This window comes from Oncorhynchus masou, chromosome 8 (genome assembly GCF_036934945.1).
Source record: "Oncorhynchus masou masou isolate Uvic2021 chromosome 8, UVic_Omas_1.1, whole genome shotgun sequence".
Classification (NCBI taxonomy): Eukaryota; Metazoa; Chordata; class Actinopteri; order Salmoniformes; family Salmonidae; genus Oncorhynchus; species Oncorhynchus masou.
Window position 1 is genome coordinate 506,483 of NC_088219.1, and position 20,148 is coordinate 526,630.

At 47.1% G+C, this 20,148-nt stretch overlaps 1 protein-coding gene across 1 annotated transcript in view; it reads right to left on the minus strand.

Moving 5' to 3' along the window:
* Nucleotides 1–20,148, minus strand: part of LOC135543975 (baculoviral IAP repeat-containing protein 2-like) — a 40,480-nt gene that overhangs the window by 16,180 nt on the left and 4,152 nt on the right. Inside the window, exons 3-11 of the mRNA XM_064971285.1 lie at nt 14,787–14,901; nt 13,740–13,905; nt 12,506–12,615; nt 10,484–10,658; nt 6,679–6,964; nt 6,177–6,276; nt 5,284–5,362; nt 5,050–5,098; nt 3,269–3,381 (exon numbers count right to left, since the gene is read on the minus strand). Of these exons, the coding sequence (XP_064827357.1) occupies nt 3,269–3,381; nt 5,050–5,098; nt 5,284–5,362; nt 6,177–6,276; nt 6,679–6,964; nt 10,484–10,658; nt 12,506–12,615; nt 13,740–13,905; nt 14,787–14,901 (1,193 nt within the window). The remainder of the gene's footprint in view (nt 1–3,268; nt 3,382–5,049; nt 5,099–5,283; nt 5,363–6,176; nt 6,277–6,678; nt 6,965–10,483; nt 10,659–12,505; nt 12,616–13,739; nt 13,906–14,786; nt 14,902–20,148) is intronic.

The following is a 20,148-nucleotide window of genomic DNA, read 5'->3' on the forward strand; positions in this document are numbered from 1 at the left end:
CAGCTGTACCAGAAGCCCTCTCCTCGGTCAGCATCTCCTCCCTCCCTCCCTCCCATCAGCTGTACCAGAAGCCCTCTCCTCGGTCAGCATCTCCCCTCCCTCCCTCCCTCCCATCAGCTGTCCCCCTCTCCTCCAGCATCTCCCTCCCTCCCTCCCATCAGCTGTACCAGAAGCCCTCTCCTCGGTCAGCATCTCCCCCCTCCCTCCCTCCCATCAGCTGTACCAGAAGCCCTCTCCTCGGTCAGCATCTCCCCTCCCTCCCATCAGCTGTACCAGAAGCCCTCTCCTCGGTCAGCATCTCCCCTCCCTCCCTCCCTCCCATCAGCTGTACCAGAAGCCCTCTCCTCGGTCAGCATCTCCCTCCCTCCCTCCCTCCCATCAGCCGTACCTGAAGCCCTCCCTCCCATCAGCTGTACCAGAAGCCCTCTCCTCGGTCAGCATCTCTCCCTCCCTCCCTCCCTCCCATCAGCTCCCTCTCCTCGGTCCCTCCCTCCCTCCCTCCCTCCCATCAGCTGTACCAGAAGCCCTCTCCTCGGTCAGCATCTCCCCTCCCTCCCTCCCTCCCTCCCTCCCCTCCCATCAGCTGTACCAGAAGCCCTCTCCTCGGTCAGCATCTCCCCTCCCTCCCTCCCTCCCATCAGCTGTACCAGAAGCCCTCTCCTCGGTCAGCATCTCCTCCCTCCCTCCCATCCTGTACTCCCATCAGCTGTACCAGAAGCCCTCTCCTCGGTCAGCATCTCCCCCTCCCATCAGCCGTACCTGAAGCCCTCCCTCGGTCAGCATCTCCTCTCCCATCAGCTGTACCAGAAGCCCTCTCCTCGGTCAGCATCTCCCCCTCCCTCCCTCCCATCAGCTGTACCAGAAGCCCTCTCCTCGGTCAGCATCTCCTCCCCCCTCCCTCCCTCCCCCATCAGCTGTACCAGAAGCCCTCTCCTCGGTCATCCCCCTCCCTCCTCCCTCCCTCCTGTACCATCAGCATCTCCCCTCCTCCCATCAGTACCAGAAGCCCTCTCCTCCCTCCCTCCCATCAGGTCAGCATCTCCCCTCCCCCTCCCTCCCATCAGCTGTACCAGAAGCCCTCTCCTCTCCATCTCCTCTCCCTCCCTCCCTCCCTCCCATCAGCTGTCAGCCCTCTCCTCGGTCATCTCCCCCCTCCCTCCCCCTCCCTCCCCAGAAGCCCTCTCCTCCCATCTCCCTCCCTCCCTCCCTCCCATCAGCTGTACCAGAAGCCCTCTCCTCGGTCAGCATCTCCTCCCTCCCTCCCTCCCAGCATCTCCCTCCCATCAGCTGCTGTACCAGAAGCCCTCTCCTCGGTCAGCATCTCCCCCTCCCTCCCTCCCCCTCCCATCAGCTGTACCAGAAGCCCTCTCCTCGGTCAGCATCTCCCCCCTCCCCTCCCTCCCTCCCATCAGCTGTACCTGAAGCCCCTCGGTCAGCATCTCCCCTCCCCTCCCATCAGCTGTACCAGAAGCCCTCCCAGCATCCCTCCCTCCCCCTCCCATCAGCTGTACCAGAAGCCCTCTCCTCGGTCAGCATCTCCCCCTCCCTCCCTCCCTCCCATCAGCTGTACCAGAAGCCCTCTCCTCGGTCAGCATCTCCCCTCCCTCCCTCCCTCCCATCAGCTGTACCAGAAGCCCTCTCCTCGGTCAGCATCTCCCCTCCCTCCCTCCCTCCCATCAGCTGTACCAGAAGCCCTCTCCTCGGTCAGCATCTCCCTCCCTCCCTCCCCTCCCATCAGCTGTACCTGAAGCCCTCTCCTCGGTCAGCATCTCCCCTCCCTCCCTCCCTCCCTCCCATCAGCTGTACCAGAAGCCCTCTCCTCGGTCAGCATCTCCCCCCTCCCTCCCTCCCTCCCATCAGCTGTACCAGAAGCCCTCTCCTCGGTCAGCATCTCCCCCCTCCCTCCCTCCCATCAGCTGTACCTGAAGCCCTCTCCTCGGTCAGCATCTCCCTCCCTCCCTCCCTCCCATCAGCTGTACCAGAAGCCATCTCCTCGGTCAGCATCTCCCTCCCTCCCTCCCTCCCATCAGCTGTACCAGAAGCCCTCTCCTCGGTCATCATCCCTCCCTCCCTCCCTCCCTCCCATCAGCCCTGAAGCCCTCTCCTCGGTCAGCATCTCCCCTCCCTCCCATCAGCTGTACCAGAAGCCCTCCCCTCCCCTCCCAGCCCTCTCCTCGGTCATCTCCCCTCCCTCCCTCCCTCCCATCAGCTGTACCCTGAAGCCATCTCCCATCGGTCAGCATCTCCCCTCCTCCCTCCTCCTCCCTCTTTTGGTCCTCGGCAGACAGCAGGTCTGAGACCAGTTCCTGGACCGTCTTGTAGTTCTCTCCGCTGGTCAGAATCTTACTCTGGACCTGTAGATTATAGACACACAAGACTGAGTCCCTCTGCTTCATGGAAATATACACTGAACAATGATAGAAAAACTCAACATGCAACAATTTCAAAGATTCTACTGAGTTACAGTTCATATGAGGAAACCAGAGGATTTAAATGAATTCATTAGGCCCTAATCTATGGCTTTCACATGACTGCGAATACAGATATGCATCTGTTGGTAACGGATACCTTTAAAAAAAAAAAGCCCTGGCCTCACAACGGGCCTCATCACTGTGTTTCAGTGCATTCAAATTGTCATCGATAAAATGCCGTCGTGTTCGTTGTCTGTACCTTACGCCTGCCCATAACATAACCCCACCATGGGCCACTCTGGTCACAACGTTGACATCAGCAAACCTCTCGCCCGCACGACCCATACACGTGGTCTGCGGTTATGAGGTCAGTTGGACTTGCTGCCAAATTCTCTAAAACAATGTTGGAGGCGGCTTATGGTAGAGAAATGAACATTAAATTCTCCCTCCCAACAGCTCTGATGGACATTCCTGCAGTCAGCATGCCAATTGCACGCTCCCTCAAAACTTGAGACTTCGTGGCATTGTGTTGTGTGACAAAACTGGTCACATTTTAGTGGCATTTTATTGATATGCCACACCTGACAGGTGGATGGATTATTTTGTTAGGACAAATGCTCACTAACAGGGATGTAAACAAATTTGTGCACAGAATTTGAGAGATATATGCTTTGTGTGTGTATGGGGCATAACAAAAATAATTAAAAATAATAAAAATAAAAATAGGGGATATTTTATTTCAGTTCATGAAACCAACACTTTACATGTTGTGTTTATATTTTTGTTCAGTGTATTTTTATAGACACACACAGGACAGGGAGTCACTCAGCGTCATGGAATATAATTAGATTATGTACCGTCTGCTTGACCAGGCCACGCTCAAATCCCATCTCTAGAGCCGACACAACCACCGGAGTGTTCATCATCACTGCATCTTCCGACCGCTCCTCACCTGGACCCAGGTTCACCACTAGAGGGGGAGGAGTGAACGAGAGAGAGAGCGGGAGGGAGGGGGAGACAGAAAGAGCGGGAGGAGGAGAGAGAGCAGGAGAGGAGGAGATTTTAGGAAGAAGAGAGCCTCTGAGGGAGGAAGTGAGAGATAATGCGGGAGGGAATAGATAACCCCACCATGGGAGGAAGTTGACAGTCAGAGAGAGAGCGGGAGGAAGTGAGAGAGTTGGACTTGCGGGAGGAAAAACAATGTTGGAGGCGGGTAGAGAAATGAACAGAGGCAACAGCGGGAGGGACATTCCTGCAGTGAGAGAGAGAGCCAATTGCAGAGTGAGAGAAATGCGGGAGGACTTCGTAAACAAGTGAGAGAAGTTGAGAGATATATGCTTTGAGGAAGTGATGGGGAGCGGGAGGGAGAAGGACAAGAAGCGGGGAATAATAAAAATTAGGGATATTTTATTTTTCATGATATGCCACACCTTACATGAGGATTAGGAGTGTAGTTTTATAGACAGAGAGGACAGGGAGGAAACAAATTTGTGATGGAATATGGATTAGATATAGTGAGGCAGACAAAAATAATCTAAGAGGGAGGGAGTGTTCAGTCATCACTGCATCTTCAGGGAAGGAGAGATACCACTAGAGGGAGGAAGTGAGAGAGAGAGAGGGGGAGGGGAGGAAGTGAGAGAGAGAGCGGGAGGGAGGAAGTGAGAGAGAGAGAGCGGGGGAGGAAGTGAGAGAGAGGGGAGGGAGGAAGTGAGAGAGAGAGCGGGGGGGAGGAAGGAGGAGAGAGAGCGGGAGGAAGTAGAGAGAGAGCGGGAGGGAGGAAGTGAGAAGAGAGGGGAGGGAGGAGGAGAGGAGGCGGGAGGAGAGAGAGAGAGGCGGGAGGGAGGAGGAGAGAGAGGGTAGAGAGAGAGCGGGGAAGGGAGGAGAGTGGGAGGAGGAAGAGGGAGGGAGGGAGGAAGGAGAGCGGGGAGAGAGCGGGAGGGAGGAAGTGAGAGAGAGAGCGGGAGGGAGGAAGAGAGAGGGAGTGGAGGGAGGGAGGTAGGGGGAGGGAGGAAGAGAAGAGAGCGGGAGGGAGGAAGTGAGAGAGAGAGAGCGGGAGGGAGGAAGAGAGCGGGAGGGAGGAAGTGAGAGAGAGAGCGGGAGGGAGGAAGGGAAACTGTTAGCGTTGTGGTTGCTGCTATGGAAACCGGTGGTTTCAGTGGGTCACTCCTTACAACACAGCTATGGAGAGTGGAGCTCGACCACCCCATAATGAGGAGCTCTAAAATCATCACGCCTGACAAGCCCAATGAAAGGTACTGGAAGCCCTGCTTTCTCCAGGAGATAAAATCGAGGCTCGGGTTAATTCCCGCAATTGTTCCGCTCTTCACCTCGCTGAGCAGAACGATTCACACATTTGAATGCGAAACTGTCAAGCTTTGCTACAACAGTGTGTTCTTCATCTCTGGATGTTGTCAGAGTTTAGTCTGTTTTCGTGTTTTTCCTACAACACCTATTTCTTCTTCTGCCTGTTGAGTTAACTTGCTATAAGTAAGAAGGTAGTGTCAGGTGTTCAGCTAATTAGCTGTAAACACACAGCAGCTACTATATTTAAAAAACTACAATAATAAATTAATATATTATTAGAATTTTTTGTTATATATTGTCAAGACACTAAGTGTCCAAAAACTTTATTACTCACTTGGTGGGTCCACAAACTCCCTGGAGATGCTGTCCCCATTGGTCAGGAGCTGTAGGGGAGGAGCCAGGAGAGTTAACTTCCTGTTTCGACTGATGTTCAGTCAGATGGATCTTTAGTCACATCACAATGTTCTACCAGACACCTAATCAATACACACCTAATCAATATATGATTGTATGGACAGGTCATTGATGTTAGGTGTGAATACGGTGTATAAACAGAAGCAGGTGTTACCTGTTCAAAGAGCCGAGGGAAGCGAGCCTGGATCTGATGGACGAACTCCTGACCTTTCTCCTGGAGCAGGTACTGACACCTAGAGATTAACATATACTGACAGGTTACCATAGTAACATTTACTGACAGGTTACCATAGTAACATTTACTGACAGGTTACCATAGTCACATTAATACACAGACATTGCAGTAATCCAGTCTGAAGGTGATGAGTGAGTTGACCAGTTCAGAGAGCTGACTACTGGCTCGGTCCAGTACTATTTGTTGACCAGTTCAGAGAGCCGACTACTGGCTCGGTCCAGTACTATTTGTTGACCAGTTCAGAGAGCTGACTACTGGCTCGGTCCAGTACTATTTGTTGACCAGTTCAGAGAGCTGACTACTGGCTCGGTCCAGTACTATTTGTTGACCAGTTCAGAGAGCCGACTACTGGCTCGGTCCAGTACTATTTGTTGACCAGTTCAGAGAGCCGACTACTGGCTCGGTCCAGTACTATTTGTTGACCAGTTCAGAGAGCCGACTACTGGCTCGGTCCAGTACTATTTGTTGACCAGTTCAGAGAGCTGACTACTGGCTCGGTCCAGTACTATTTGTTGACCAGTTCAGAGAGCCGACTACTGGCTCGGTCCAGTACTATTTGTTGACCAGTTCAGAGAGCCGACTACTGGCTCGGTCCAGTACTATTTGTTGACCAGTTCAGAGAGCCGACTACTGGCTCGGTCCAGTACTATTTGTTGACCAGTTCAGAGAGCCGACTACTGGCTCGGTCCAGTACTATTTGTTGACCAGTTCAGAGAGCCGACTACTGGCTCGGTCCAGTACTATTTTCCAGTTGTTCAATCAGCTTGTCACTAACACACATGTAATCTGGCACCGCTGTAAGGGGTGGTTACCTAGGGAACCATTTGGCGTGCTCCACCCAGGGGTCGTCACCTGACTCCCAGCATCTCAGACCCCCGTCACAGCAGAAACACTTAACGTCATCATTACGCCCTGCAACACACACACACACCATCATTACGCCCTGCAACACACACACACATCATTACGCCCTGCAACACACACACACCATCATTACGCCCTGCCACACACACACACATCATTACGCCCTACAACACACACACACACACACACACATCATTACGCCCTGCAACACACACACCATCACCACGCCCTGCAACACACACACAGGGTCAGATTAGGAGGTACTGCTAAATGCTTGAGTAAAGCCCAGGGGAACGGCAGGAGCTCCAAGGTTCCTCCGATCACAGGACCAGTGTCTATGGGGATACTAACAGGGCATTTGTTGCCAATGACTTACCTGTTAAACAAAAACAAGTATAAACTACATGTTAACTACATGTTATATTGGAATGCAGATTCTGAGTCTCTCACCGACGTAGTAGAACCCTGCCTTGGCCAGCTGGTCAGGGCGTACGGGGATACGTAAGGGCCAGTGGACGAAGGTCAGCAACCTCTCCTCGCGCTGCTGCATGGCTGGGTTAGACACGTTACTGAGACCTGGGGGGCCGGAGACAGGGGCCCCGGGGGGCACTCCTACACCTCTAGCCCCGCCCGCCATGGACGCGTTGTCGGCCCGGTCTCCTCTGACGAAGTGACAGTTGGGGTAATGTCTCTGGTGCTCCGACACGGCCCGGTCTCCTGGCTCCCAGTTACTGAGCTAGAAACACACAGAGAGGAAAGAGATTCAATCAATCATATCTCTCGCTCTCTGGACAAAGTGACCGGAAAGATTTTCATTTACCCGCCTTTTGAGAAACGTACCCATATGCATTGGGTGAGTCACCCATTAGGGTGTCCACCCACGGTGCTCAGAATGACAGAAATCACATTTACATTATGGTAATTCACACTAACAGAACATTTACATTATGGTAATTCACACTAACAGAACATTTACATTGTGGTAATTCACACTAACAGAACATTTACATTATGGTAATTCACACTAACAGAACATTTACATTATGGTAATTCACATTAACAGAACATTTACATTATGGTAATTCACACTAACAGAACATTTACATTATGGTAATTCACACTAACAGAACATTTACATTATGGTAATTCACACTAACAGAACATTTACATTATGGTAATTCACACTAACAGAACATTTACATTATGGTAATTCACACTAACAGAACATTTACATTATGGTAATTCACACTAACAGAACATTTACATTATGGTAATTCACACTAACAGAACATTTACATTATGGTAATTCACACTAACAGACCATTTACATTATGGTAATTCACACTAACAGACCATTTACATTATGGTAATTCACACTAACAGACCATTTACATTATGGTAATTCACATTAACAGAACATTTACATTATGGTAATTCACACTAACAGAACATTTACATTATGGTAATTCACAACAGAACATTTAATGGTAATTCACACTTTAACAGAACATTTACATTATGGTAATTCACACTAACAGAACATTTACATTATGGTAATTCACACTAACAGAACATTTACATTATGGTAATTCACACTAACAGAACATTTACATTATGGTAATTCACACTAACAGAACATTTACATTATGGTAATTCACACTAACAGAACATTTACATTATGGTAATTCACACTAACAAAACATTCAGATTATGGTAATTCACACTAACAGAACATTTAGAAACCGAGTACAGTAGCTTCTGTGAATTTATTAGGATTGTCCACTGTGTCACAAGATCAAAATGTCAAAACCAGAGTTGTTACTTCTCCTAGTTTCGGTCTGACTCAGCCTGCAATCGCACCCTCACAACAGCCCGGGCTTAACCACAATGACTAATATAGATGCTTGTGCAACGTAAAGTGGCAGAGTTTTCAGATACATAGGAACAGTGTCTGATTATAAGGCCTGCAGCAAAACATATGAATCTTAAGGTCCCCTCAATCAATAATGGGGAGGGTCTTTGGAACCCACCCCCTACAGGAGGAATGGGCCAAAATGCACCCAACTTATTGTAGGAAGCTTGTGGAAGGCTACCTGAAACATTTGACCCAAGTTAAACAATTTAAAAGGCAATGCTACCAAATACTAATTGAGTGTATGTGAATTTCTGACCCACTGGGAAAGAAATAAAAGCTGAAATAAATCATTCTCTCAACGATTATTCTGACATTGCACTTTCTTAAAATAAAGTGGTGATCCGAACTGACCTAAATCAGGGAATTTTTACTAGGATTAAAATGTCAGGAATTGTGAAAAACTGAGTTTAAAAGTATTTGGCTAAGGTGTATGTAAACTTCCGACTTCAACGGTATGTATGTTTGTATATATATATTTGAAATGACAAAGATGCAATCTCCTTTAAAATGTTTTTGAAAAAGCTGTTGCACAGCAACTCACTGCCTTCTTGAAGGCAAATAATCTGTACGAAATGCTCCAATCTGGTTTTAGACCATCATAGTACAAGAGGCCGCATTTGTAAAGGTGGTAAATTAACTTTGAATGGTGTCAGACCAAGGCTCTACGTCTGTACTTTTGCACCAAGAACTTAGTACCAGTTTTGACACCATCGATTATCACATTGGAGAGATTGAAAACCCATATTGGTCTATGAGGACAAGTCCTTGCTTGGTTTAGATCTTATCTGTCGGAAACACATCAGTTCATCTCTGTTTGTCCTCTGACAAATCAATGGTACGTTTCGATGTTCCTCAAGGCTCTGTTTTAGGACCACTATTGTTTTCACTATATATTCTACCTCTTGGTGAGGTAGACGACACACATTTCAATGAAACATGGTGAATCCCCAAAATTGCCTACCCTGAAGCCTCTGTTTCAGACATGAGGAAGTGGATGGCTTTTAAATGTTTTAAACAGATAAACTTTCTAAGTCCCCCCAAAAAAAGAGATCTTCTGTTGGATCTGACAATTAATCTTGATGGTTGTACAGTCGTCTCGAATAAAACTGTGAAGGACCTCGCCGTTACTCTGGACCCTGATCTCTCTTTTGACAAACATATAAAAAATACTTCAAGAGCAGCTTTTCTAAAAAAAAATATATAAAAAAATCTGAAACTTTGTGTCTATAAATGATGCATAAAGATTTAGACTACTGCAATGCTCTACTTTCCGGTTTCCCGGATAAAGCACTAAATAAACTTTAGTTAGTGCTAAATACGGCTGCTAGAATACTGACTAGAACCAAAAAATGTCATCATATTACTCCAGTGCTAGCCTCTCTACACTGGCTTCCTGTCAAGGCAAGGGCTGATTTCAATGTTTTAATGCTAACCTACAAAGCATTACATGGGTTTGCTCCTACCCATCTCTCTGATTTGGTCCTGCTGTACATACACTGGGGAGAACAAGTATTTGATAACCTACAAAATCGGCAGTGTTTCCTACTTACAAAGCATGTAGAGGTCTGTCATTTTTAACATATATAGGAAAACCTGCAAAATCGGCAGTGTATCAAATACTTGTTCTCCCCACTGTACCTACACACAGGCTACGGTCACAAGACACAGGCCTCCTAATTATCCCTAGAATTTCTCAGCAAACAGCTGGAGGCAGGGCTTTCTCCTATAGAGCTCCACTTTATGGAATGGTAGGAGTAGGCTGGGATTCGATGATAAATTAACAGGCACCGCATTGATTATATGCAAAGCAGGACAAGCTAGTTAACCTGGTAATATCATCAACCATGTGTAGTTAACTAGTGATAATGTGAAGATTGATTGTTCTTTATAAGTTTAATGCTAGCTAGCTACTTACCGTGGCTCATTGCACCCACAAGGTAATTCTGAAGCTGCACTCGCGTAACAGGTGGTCAGCCTGTTTCCTCGTGGATTATAATGTAATCATAACAATTACCGATTGTTATGAAAACGTGAAAATCGGCCCTAATTAAATCAGCCATGCCGATTAATCGGTCGACCTCCAATTTTGACCAACCCTTTGTTCAGGGACACATTATTCCATTTCTGTTAGTCACATGTATGTGGAACTTGTTCAGTTTATGTCTCAGTCATTGAATCTTTTGTTCATACAAATATTTACACATGTTGAGTTTGCTGAAAATAAACACAGTTGACAATGAGAGGACGTTTCTTTTGTTGCTGAGTTTATATAATTAGTACTTTAAGTGGCCGTGGAACTGCTAAAAGACTAACATGTAAAAGGAAGCAGTAGTATAGTACCTGTCCTCCACAGGTGAAGCAGGCCACGCGGTCTCCCTGTCCCAGGTAATAGAAGCCAGCCTGAGCCAGCTCAGAGGGGGTGATGATGGACAGGATCCAGGAGTGGAAGGAGTCCAGACGGTCCTGCTCTCTCCTCATACTGGGGTTGTGACAGGTAGGGGGTCTCTGGTGGGACCTACAGACACATCATCAGATATAGTGGGACGTACAACTATGGCTGGCCCTGACGTTAAAGTTAGGTTCATTTTCAGTTCTGTATGCATGTTAAAAATACTCAACCAGAATAAATTCAACATGAAACAATTAAAGATTTTATTGAGTTTGAGCTCATATAATTTTCAAATTCTTGAAATGTTCCAGATTGACTGACCTTCATGTCTTAAAGTAATGATGGACTGTCGTTTCTCTACTTATTTTGAGCTGTTCTTGCCATAATATGAACTTGGTCTTTCTGTATAACCCCCTTACCTTATCACAGCACCACTGTTTGGCTCAAACGTGTTAAGGAAAGAAATTCCAAAACTGAACATTTAACAAGGCACACCTGTTAATTGAAATGCATTCCAGATGACTACCTCATGAAGCTGGTTGAGAGAATGCCAAGAGTGTGCAAAGCTGTCATCAAGGCAAAGGGTGGCTACTTTGAAGAACCTCAAATATATTTTGATTTGTTTAACACTTTTTGGTTACTACATCACCCGGGGATCCCGAGTGGTGCAGTGGTCAAAGGCACTGCACCTCAGTACTACAGCCTACCAGTCTAGAACCATGAATACAGCCTACCAGTCTAGAACCATGAATACAGCCTACCAGTCTAGAACCATGAATACAGCCTACCAGTCTAGAACCATGAATACAGCCTACCAGTCTAGAACCATGAATACAGCCTACCAGTCTAGAACCATGAATACAGCCTACCAGTCTCGAACCATGAATACAGCCTACCAGTCTAGAACCATGAATACAGCCTACCAGTCTAGAACCATGAATACAGCCTACCAGTCTAGAACCATGAATACAGCCTACCAGTCTAGAACCATGAATACAGCCTACCAGTCTAGAACCATGAATACAGCCTACCAGTCTAGAACCATGAATACAGCCTACCAGTCTAGAACCATGAATACAGCCTACCAGTCTAGAACCATGAATACAGCCTACCAGTCTAGAACCATGAATACAGCCTACCAGTCTAGAACCATGAATACAGCCTACCAGTCTAGAACCATGAATACAGCCTACCAGTCTAGAACCATGAATACAGCCTACCAGTCTAGAACCATGAATACAGCCTACCAGTCTAGAACCATGAAGAACCATGAATACAGCCTACCAGTCTAGAAACATGAATACAGCCTACCAGTCTCGAACCATGAATAAAGCCTACCAGTCTAGAACCATGAATACAGCCTACCAGTCTCGAACCATGAATACAGCCTACCAGTCTAGAACCATGAATACAGCCTACCAGTCTAGAACCATGAATACAGCCTACCAGTCTCGAACCATGAATACAGCCTACCAGTCTAGAACCATGAATACAGCCTACCAGTCTAGAACCATGAATACAGCCTACCAGTCTAGAACCATGAATACAGCCTACCAGTCTAGAACCATGAATACAGCCTACCAGTCGAGAACCATGAATACAGCCTACCAGTCTAGAACCATGAATACAGCCTACCAGTCTAGAACCAGGAATGTGCTACACAGAACTTCATTGCCCACTAGCAGTCACATGCAATAGCAGCGGTACGACCATAATCTGCATTGCTAATGCACGTGTCATTTGACACTTTCTTGCTTATAGTTTAAATATTTGTTTTGGCTTAAAAGTTATGAAACATTGTCAATTTGTTGCGTTATATGTCTCATGTATTAAATTAGTGTTATTTAATATGTCTCTTGTAACATCTACAGAAAGGTTTCAGAGAACATTTGACAAATAAATGTAAAAAAATGCTTAAATAAATGTTTGCAGCCAGCCAATAGGAGCGTAGAAACAGCCAATAGGAGCCTTACATGTCCTGTACTTCTCGGGAGCTCAGTGGGCCAGAGGGGGGTGGGACACTGGGCTCTTCACAGGGCACAGGGGCGGAGACGGGGAGGGGGGCTGGGCCAGGTCCTGACACCTGGGAGAGATAACACACGTTATTAGACATCAGACATCACCCCCCTCATCATCACCACAACGATCATTATAACCCCCCTCATCATCACCACAACGATCATTATAACCCCCACCACCACCACAACGATCATTATAACCCCCATCACCACCACAACGATCATTATAACCCCCTCATCATCACCACAACGATCATTATAACCCCCACCATCATCACCACAACGATCGTTATAACCCCCACCATCATCACCACAACGATCATTATAACCCCCACCATCATCACCACAACGATCATTATAACCCCCACCATCATCACCACAACGATCATTATAACCCCCATCACCACCACAACGATCATTATAACCCCCTCATCATCACCACAACGATCATTATAACCCCCACCATCATCACCACAACGATCATTATAACTCCCACCATCATCACCACAACGATCATTATAACCCCCATCACCATCACAACGATCATTATAACCCCCACCATCATCACCACAACGATCATTATAACCCCCACATCATCACCACAACGATCATTATAACCCCCACCATCATCACCACAACGATCATTATAACTCCCACCACAACGATCATTATAACCCCCACCACCACCACAACGATCATTATAACCCCCATCACCACCACAACGATCATTATAACCCCCACCACCACCACAACGATCATTATAACCCCCACCACCACCACAACGATCATTATAACCCCCACCATCATCACCACAACGATCATTATAACCCCCACCACCACCACAACGATCATTATAACCCCCACCACCACCACAACGATCATTATAACCCCCACCACCACCACAACGATCAGTATAACCCCCACCACCACCACAACTATCATTACAACCCCCACCACCACCACAAAAACCATCATCATCCCAGTCACACCATCATCACCACAACTATCATTATAACCCCCATCATCACCACAACGATCATTATAACCCCCATCATCACCACAAAAACCATCATCATCACCACCACAAAAACCATCATCACCACAACGATCATTATAACCCCCATCATCACCACAACGATCATTATAACCCCCACCACCATCACCCCCATCATCACCACAAGGATCTCACCGGTATGACGTGCGCGTTGCATAGCGGAGAGAAGGCGCTGTAAGAAGAGGAGAGGAGGTTGGCAGTAGAGGGTAGACTCTGGATGAAGGCGCAAGAAGGAAACAGCTGTCTGTGTCTCTCGGTTGGACAGTCACCTGTCTGCCATCCCTCCGCCGTCACGTTACACCTGGAGCAGGAACATATCAATTAGATGTCACGTTACACCTGGAGCAGGAACATATCAATTAGATCTCACGTTACACCTGGAGCAGGAACATATCAATTAGAAACACTGCACCCTGTCTCCAACACCAGTATAGAACCATCACCCACCTGAAACACTGCACCCTGTCTCCAACACCAGTATAGAACCATCACTCACCTGAAACACTGCACCCTGTCTCCAACACCAGTATAGAGCCATCACCTACCTGAAGCACTGCACCCTGTCTCCAACACCAGTATAGAGCCATCACCTACCTGAAACACTGCACCCTGTCTCCAACACCAGTATAGAGCCATCACCTACCTGAAGCACTGCACCCTGTCTCCAACACCAGTATAGAGCCATCACCTACCTGAAACACTGCACCCTGTCTCCAACACCAGTATAAAACCATCACCCACCTGAAGCACTGCACCCTGTCTCCAACTCCAGTATAGAACCATCACCTACCTGAAACACTGCACCCTGTCTCCAACACCAGTATAGAACCATCACCCACCTGAAACACTGCACCCTGTCTCCAACACCAGTATAGAACCATCACCTACCTGAAACACTGCACCCTGTCTCCAACACCAGTATAAAACCATCACCCACCTGAAGCACTGCACCCTGTCTCCAACTCCAGTATAGAACCATCACCCACCTGAAGCACTGCACCCTGTCTCCAACACCAGTATAAAACCATCACTCACCTGAAACACTGCACCCTGTCTCCAACACCAGTATAGAACCATCACCCACCTGAAGCACTGCACCCTGTCTCCAACACCAGTATAGAGCCATCACCCACCTGAAACACTGCACCCTGTCTCCAACACCAGTATAGAACCATCACCCACCTGAAACACTGCACCCTGTCTCCAACACCAGTATAAAACCATCCTGCCCTGGCGAGGGTGCGCTCTGTTACCGCTGCAGTCGGGAAGAGGGCAAAGGTCGAGATACGGAACAGTTCTGAGGAGAAAATAATAATCACAACTTTATAAGGTGTGTGTGTGTGTGTGTGTACAGCGTGTCTGTAAGGTGCGTGTGTGCGTGTGTGTGTGTACAGCGTGTCTGTAAGGTGTGTGTGTGCGTGTGTACAGCGTGTCTGTAAGGTGTGTGTGTGTGTGTGTACAGCGTGTCTGTAAGGTGCGTGTGTGCGTGTGTGTGTGTACAGCGTGTCTGTAAGGTGTGTGTGTGCGTGTGTACAGCGTGTCTGTAAGGTGTGTGTGTGTGTGTGTACAGCGTGTCTGTAAGGTGCGTGTGTGTGCGTGTGTGTGTGTACAGCGTGTCTGTAAGGTGTGTGTGTGCGTGTGTACAGCGTGTCTGTAAGGTGTGTGTGTGCGTGTGTGTGTGTGTACAGCGTGTCTGTAAGGTGTGTGTGTACAGCGTGTCTGTAAGGTGTGTGTGTACAGCGTGTCTGTAAGGTGTGTGTGTGTACAGCGTGTCTGTAAGGTGTGTGTGTGTACAGCGTGTCTGTAAGGTGTGTGTGTGTGTGTGTGTGTGTACAGCGTGTCTGTAAGGTGTGTGTGTACAGCGTGTCTGTAAGGTGTGTGTGTGTACAGCGTGTCTGTAAGGTGTGTGTGTGTACAGCGTGTCTGTAAGGTGTGTGTGTGTACAGCGTGTCTGTAAGGTGTGTGTGTGTACAGCGTGTCTGTAAGGTGTGTGTGTGTACAGCGTGTCTGTAAGGTGTGTGTGTGTACAGCGTGTCTGTAAGGTGTGTGTGTGTGTACAGCGTGTCTGTAAGGTGTGTGTGTGTACAGCGTGTCTGTAAGGTGTGTGTGTGTACAGCGTGTCTGTAAGGTGTGTGTGTGCACAGCGTGTCTGTAAGGTGTGTGTGTGCACAGCGTGTCTGTAAGGTGTGTGTGTGTACAGCGTGTCTGTAAGGTGTGTGTGTGTACAGCGTGTCTGTAAGGTGTGTGTGTGCACAGCGTGTCTGTAAGGTGTGTGTGTGTACAGCGTGTCTGTAAGGTGTGTGTGTGCACAGCGTGTCTGTAAGGTGTGTGTGTGTACAGCGTGTCTGTAAGGTGTGTGTGTGCGTGTGTACAGCGTGTCTGTAAGGTGTGTGTGTGCACAGCGTGTCTGTAAGGTGTGTGTGTGTACAGCGTGTCTGTAAGGTGTGTGTGTGCGTGTGTACAGCGTGTCTGTAAGGTGTGTGTGTGCGTGTGTACAGCGTGTCTGTAAGGTGTGTGTGTGCGTGTGTAAGCGTGTCTGTAAGGTGTGTGTGTGCGTGTGTGTGTACAGCGTGTCTGTAAGGTGTGTGTGTGCGTGTGTACAGCGTGTCTGTAAGGTGTGTGTGTGCGTGTGTACAGCGTGTCTGTAAGGTGTGTGTGTGCGTGTGTACAGCGTGTCTGTAAGGTGTGTGTGCGTGTGTACAGCGTGTCTGTATAGTGTACCACCTGACCTCTATTATACACTATACAGTGTATAATAGAGGTCAGGTGGTACACTATACAGTGTATAACAGAGGTCAGGTGGTACACTATACAGTGTATAATAGAGGTCAGGTGGTACACTATACAGTGTATAACAGAGGTCAGGTGGTACACTATACAGTGTATAACAGTAGAGGTCAGGTGGTACACTATACAGTGTATAACAGAGGTCAGGTGGTACACTATACAGTGTATAACAGAGGTCAGGTGGTACACTATACAGTGTATAACAGAGGTCAGGTGGTACACTATACAGTGTATAACAGAGGTCAGGTGGTACACTATACAGTGTATAACAGAGGTCAGGTGGTACACTATACAGTGTATAACAGAGGTCAGGTGGTACACTATACAGTGTATAACAGAGGTCAGGTGGTACACTATACAGTGTATAACAGAGGTCAGGTGGTACACTATACAGTGTATAACAGAGGTGGTACACTATACAGTGTATAATAGAGGTCAGGTGGTACACTATACAGTGTATAACAGAGGTCAGGTGGTACACTATACAGTGTATAATAGAGGTCAGGTGGTACACTATACAGTGTATAACAGAGGTCAGGTGGTACACTATACAGTGTATAACAGAGGTCAGGTGGTACACTATACAGTGTATAATAGAGGTCAGGTGGTACACTATACAGTGTATAATAGAGGTCAGGTGGTACACTATACAGTGTATAATAGAGGTCAGGTGGTACACTATACAGTGTATAACAGAGGTCAGGTGGTACACTATACAGTGTATAATAGAGGTCAGGTGGTACACTATACAGTGTATAATAGAGGTCAGGTGGTACACTATACAGTGTATAATAGAGGTCAGGTGGTACACTATACAGTGTATAATAGAGGTCAGGTGGTACACTATACAGTGTATAATAGAGGTCAGGTGGTACACTATACAGTGTATAATAGAGGTCAGGTGGTACACTATACATACAGTGTATAACAGAGGTCAGGTGGTACACTATACAGTGTATAACAGAGGTCAGGTGGTACACTATACAGTGTATAACAGAGGTCAGGTGGTACACTATACAGTGTATAACAGAGGTCAGGTGGTACACTATACAGTGTATAACAGAGGTCAGGTGGTACACTATACAGTGTATAACAGAGGTCAGGTGGTACACTATACAGTGTATAACAGAGGTCAGGTGGTACACTATACAGTGTATAACAGAGGTCAGGTGGTACACTATACAGTGTATAACAGAGGTCAGGTGGTACACTATACAGTGTATAACAGAGGTCAGGTGGTACACTATACAGTGTATAATAGAGGTCAGGTGGTACACTATACAGTGTATAATAGAGGTCAGGTGGTACACTATACAGTGTATAACAGAGGTCAGGTGGTACACTATACAGTGTATAACAGAGGTCAGGTGGTACACTATATAATAGAGGTCAGGTGGTACACTGTACAGTGTATAACAGAGGTCAGGTGGTACACTATACAGGGCATTTGGAAAGTATTCAGACCCCTTGATTTTTTCCCACGTTGTTACGTTACAGCCATATTCTAAAATGGATTCAATTCAAATGTTTTCCTCATCAATCTACACACAATACCCCATAATGACAAAGTGAACACAGGTTCATATTTTTTTTGCAGATTTATTAACAATAAAAACCAGAAATACCTTATTCAGACCCTTTACTATGAGAATCTAAATTGAGCTCAGGTGCATCCTGTTTCCATTGATCATCCTTGAGATGTTTCTACAACTTGGAGTCCACCTACGGTAAATGAAATTGAGTGGACATGATTTGGAAAGGCACACACCTGTCTTTATAAAGGTCCCACCGTTGACAGTTCATGTCAGAGCAAAAACCAAGCCATATTGTTGAAGGAAATGTCCATAGAGCTCTGAGACAGGATTGTGTCGAGGCACAGATCTGGGGAAAGGTACCAAAACATTTCTGCAGCATTGAAGGTCCAAGAACACATTGCCCTCCATCATTATTTAATGGACGAACTTTGGAACCATCAAGACTCTTCCTAGAGCTGGCCACCCGGCCAAACTGAGCAATCGAGGGAGAAGGGCCATGGTCAGGGAGGTGACCAAGAACCCCGATGGTCACTCTGACAGAGCTCCGGAGTTTCTCTGGGAGACGGGAGAATCTTGCAGAAGGACAACCATCTCTGCAGCACTCGACCAATCAGGTCTTTATGGTAGAATGGCCAGACGGAAGCCACTCCTCAGTAAAAGGCACATAACAGCCAGCTTGGACTTTGCCAAAAGGCCTAAAGACTCTCAGACCATGAGAAACAAGATGCGCTGGTCTGATGAAACCAATATCAAATGGTTTGGCTTGAATGCCAAGCGTCACATCTGGAGGAAACCAGGCACCATTCCCTACAGTGAAGCATGGTGGTGGCAGCATCATACTGTGGGGATGGTTTTCAGTGACTTGGAGACGAGTCATGATCGAGGGACAGAGGAACAGAGCAAAGTACAGAGAGATCCTTGAGGGGAAGAGAGCTCAGGACATCAGACTGGGGTCAAGGTTCACCTTCCAACAGGACAATGACCCTAAGCACACTGCCAAGACAACACAGGAGTGGCTTCGGGAAAAGTCTCAATGTCCTTGAGTGGCCCAGCCAGAGCCCGGACTTGAACCCGATCGAACATCTCTGGGACCTGAAAATAACACTCCCCATCCAACCCGACAGAGCTGGAGAGGATCTGCAGAGAAGAATGCGAGAAACTCCCCAAATATAGGTGTGCCAAGCTTGTAGAGTTATACCCAAGAAGACTCGAGGATGTAATCGCTGCCAAAGGTGCTTCAACAAAGTAAAGGGTCTGAATACTTGTGGAACTGTGTTCAGCTTTTCTTTTTTTTTTTTCAATTTGCAAACATTTCTAAAAACTTGTTTTTGCTTTGTTATTATGAGGTATTGTGTGCAGATTGTTTTCCCCCTTAATCAATGTAATACATTATAAAATAAGGCTGTAACACAACAAAATGTGGAAAAAGGTGAAAGGGTCTGAATACTTTCCGAATGCACTGTACATACAAAAACTGTGGACACCCCATTAGTGGATTCAGTTATTTCAGCCACACCCGTTGCTGGTGTAGAAAATCGAGCACCACGCCATGCAATCTCCATAGAAAACATTGACAGGAGAATGGACTTACGGAAGAGCTCAATGACTTTTAACGTGGCACCGTCATAGGATTTCAACAAGTCAGTTCATCAAATTTCTGCCCAGCTAGAGCTGCCCCAGTCAACTGTAAGTGCTGTTATTGTGAAGTGGAAATGTCTAGGAGCAACAACGGCTTAACAGCGAAATGGTAGGCCACACAAGCTCACAGAACGGGGCCGCCGAGTGCTGAAGCGTGTAAAAATCGTCTGTCCTCAGTTGCAACACTCACTACTTAGTTCCAAACTGTCTCTGAAAGCAACGTCAGCACAAGAACTGTTCGTCGGGAGCTTCACGAAAATGGGCTTCCATGGCAGAGCAGCCGAATAAAAGCCTAAGATCACCATACGAAATGCCAAGCATCGGGTGGAGTGGTGTAAAGCTCGCCGCCATTGGACTCTGGAGCAGTTGAAATGCATTCTCTGGAGGGATGAATCTCGCTTCACGATCTGGTTGTCCAGCGGAAGAGTCTGGGTTTGGCGGATGCCAGAAGAACGCTACCTGCCCCAATTCATAGTGCCAACTGTAAAGTTTGGTGGAGGAGGAATAATGGTCTGGGGCTGTTTTTCATGGTTTTCAGGCTAGACCTCTTAGTTCCAGTGAAGGGAAATCTTAACGCTACAGCA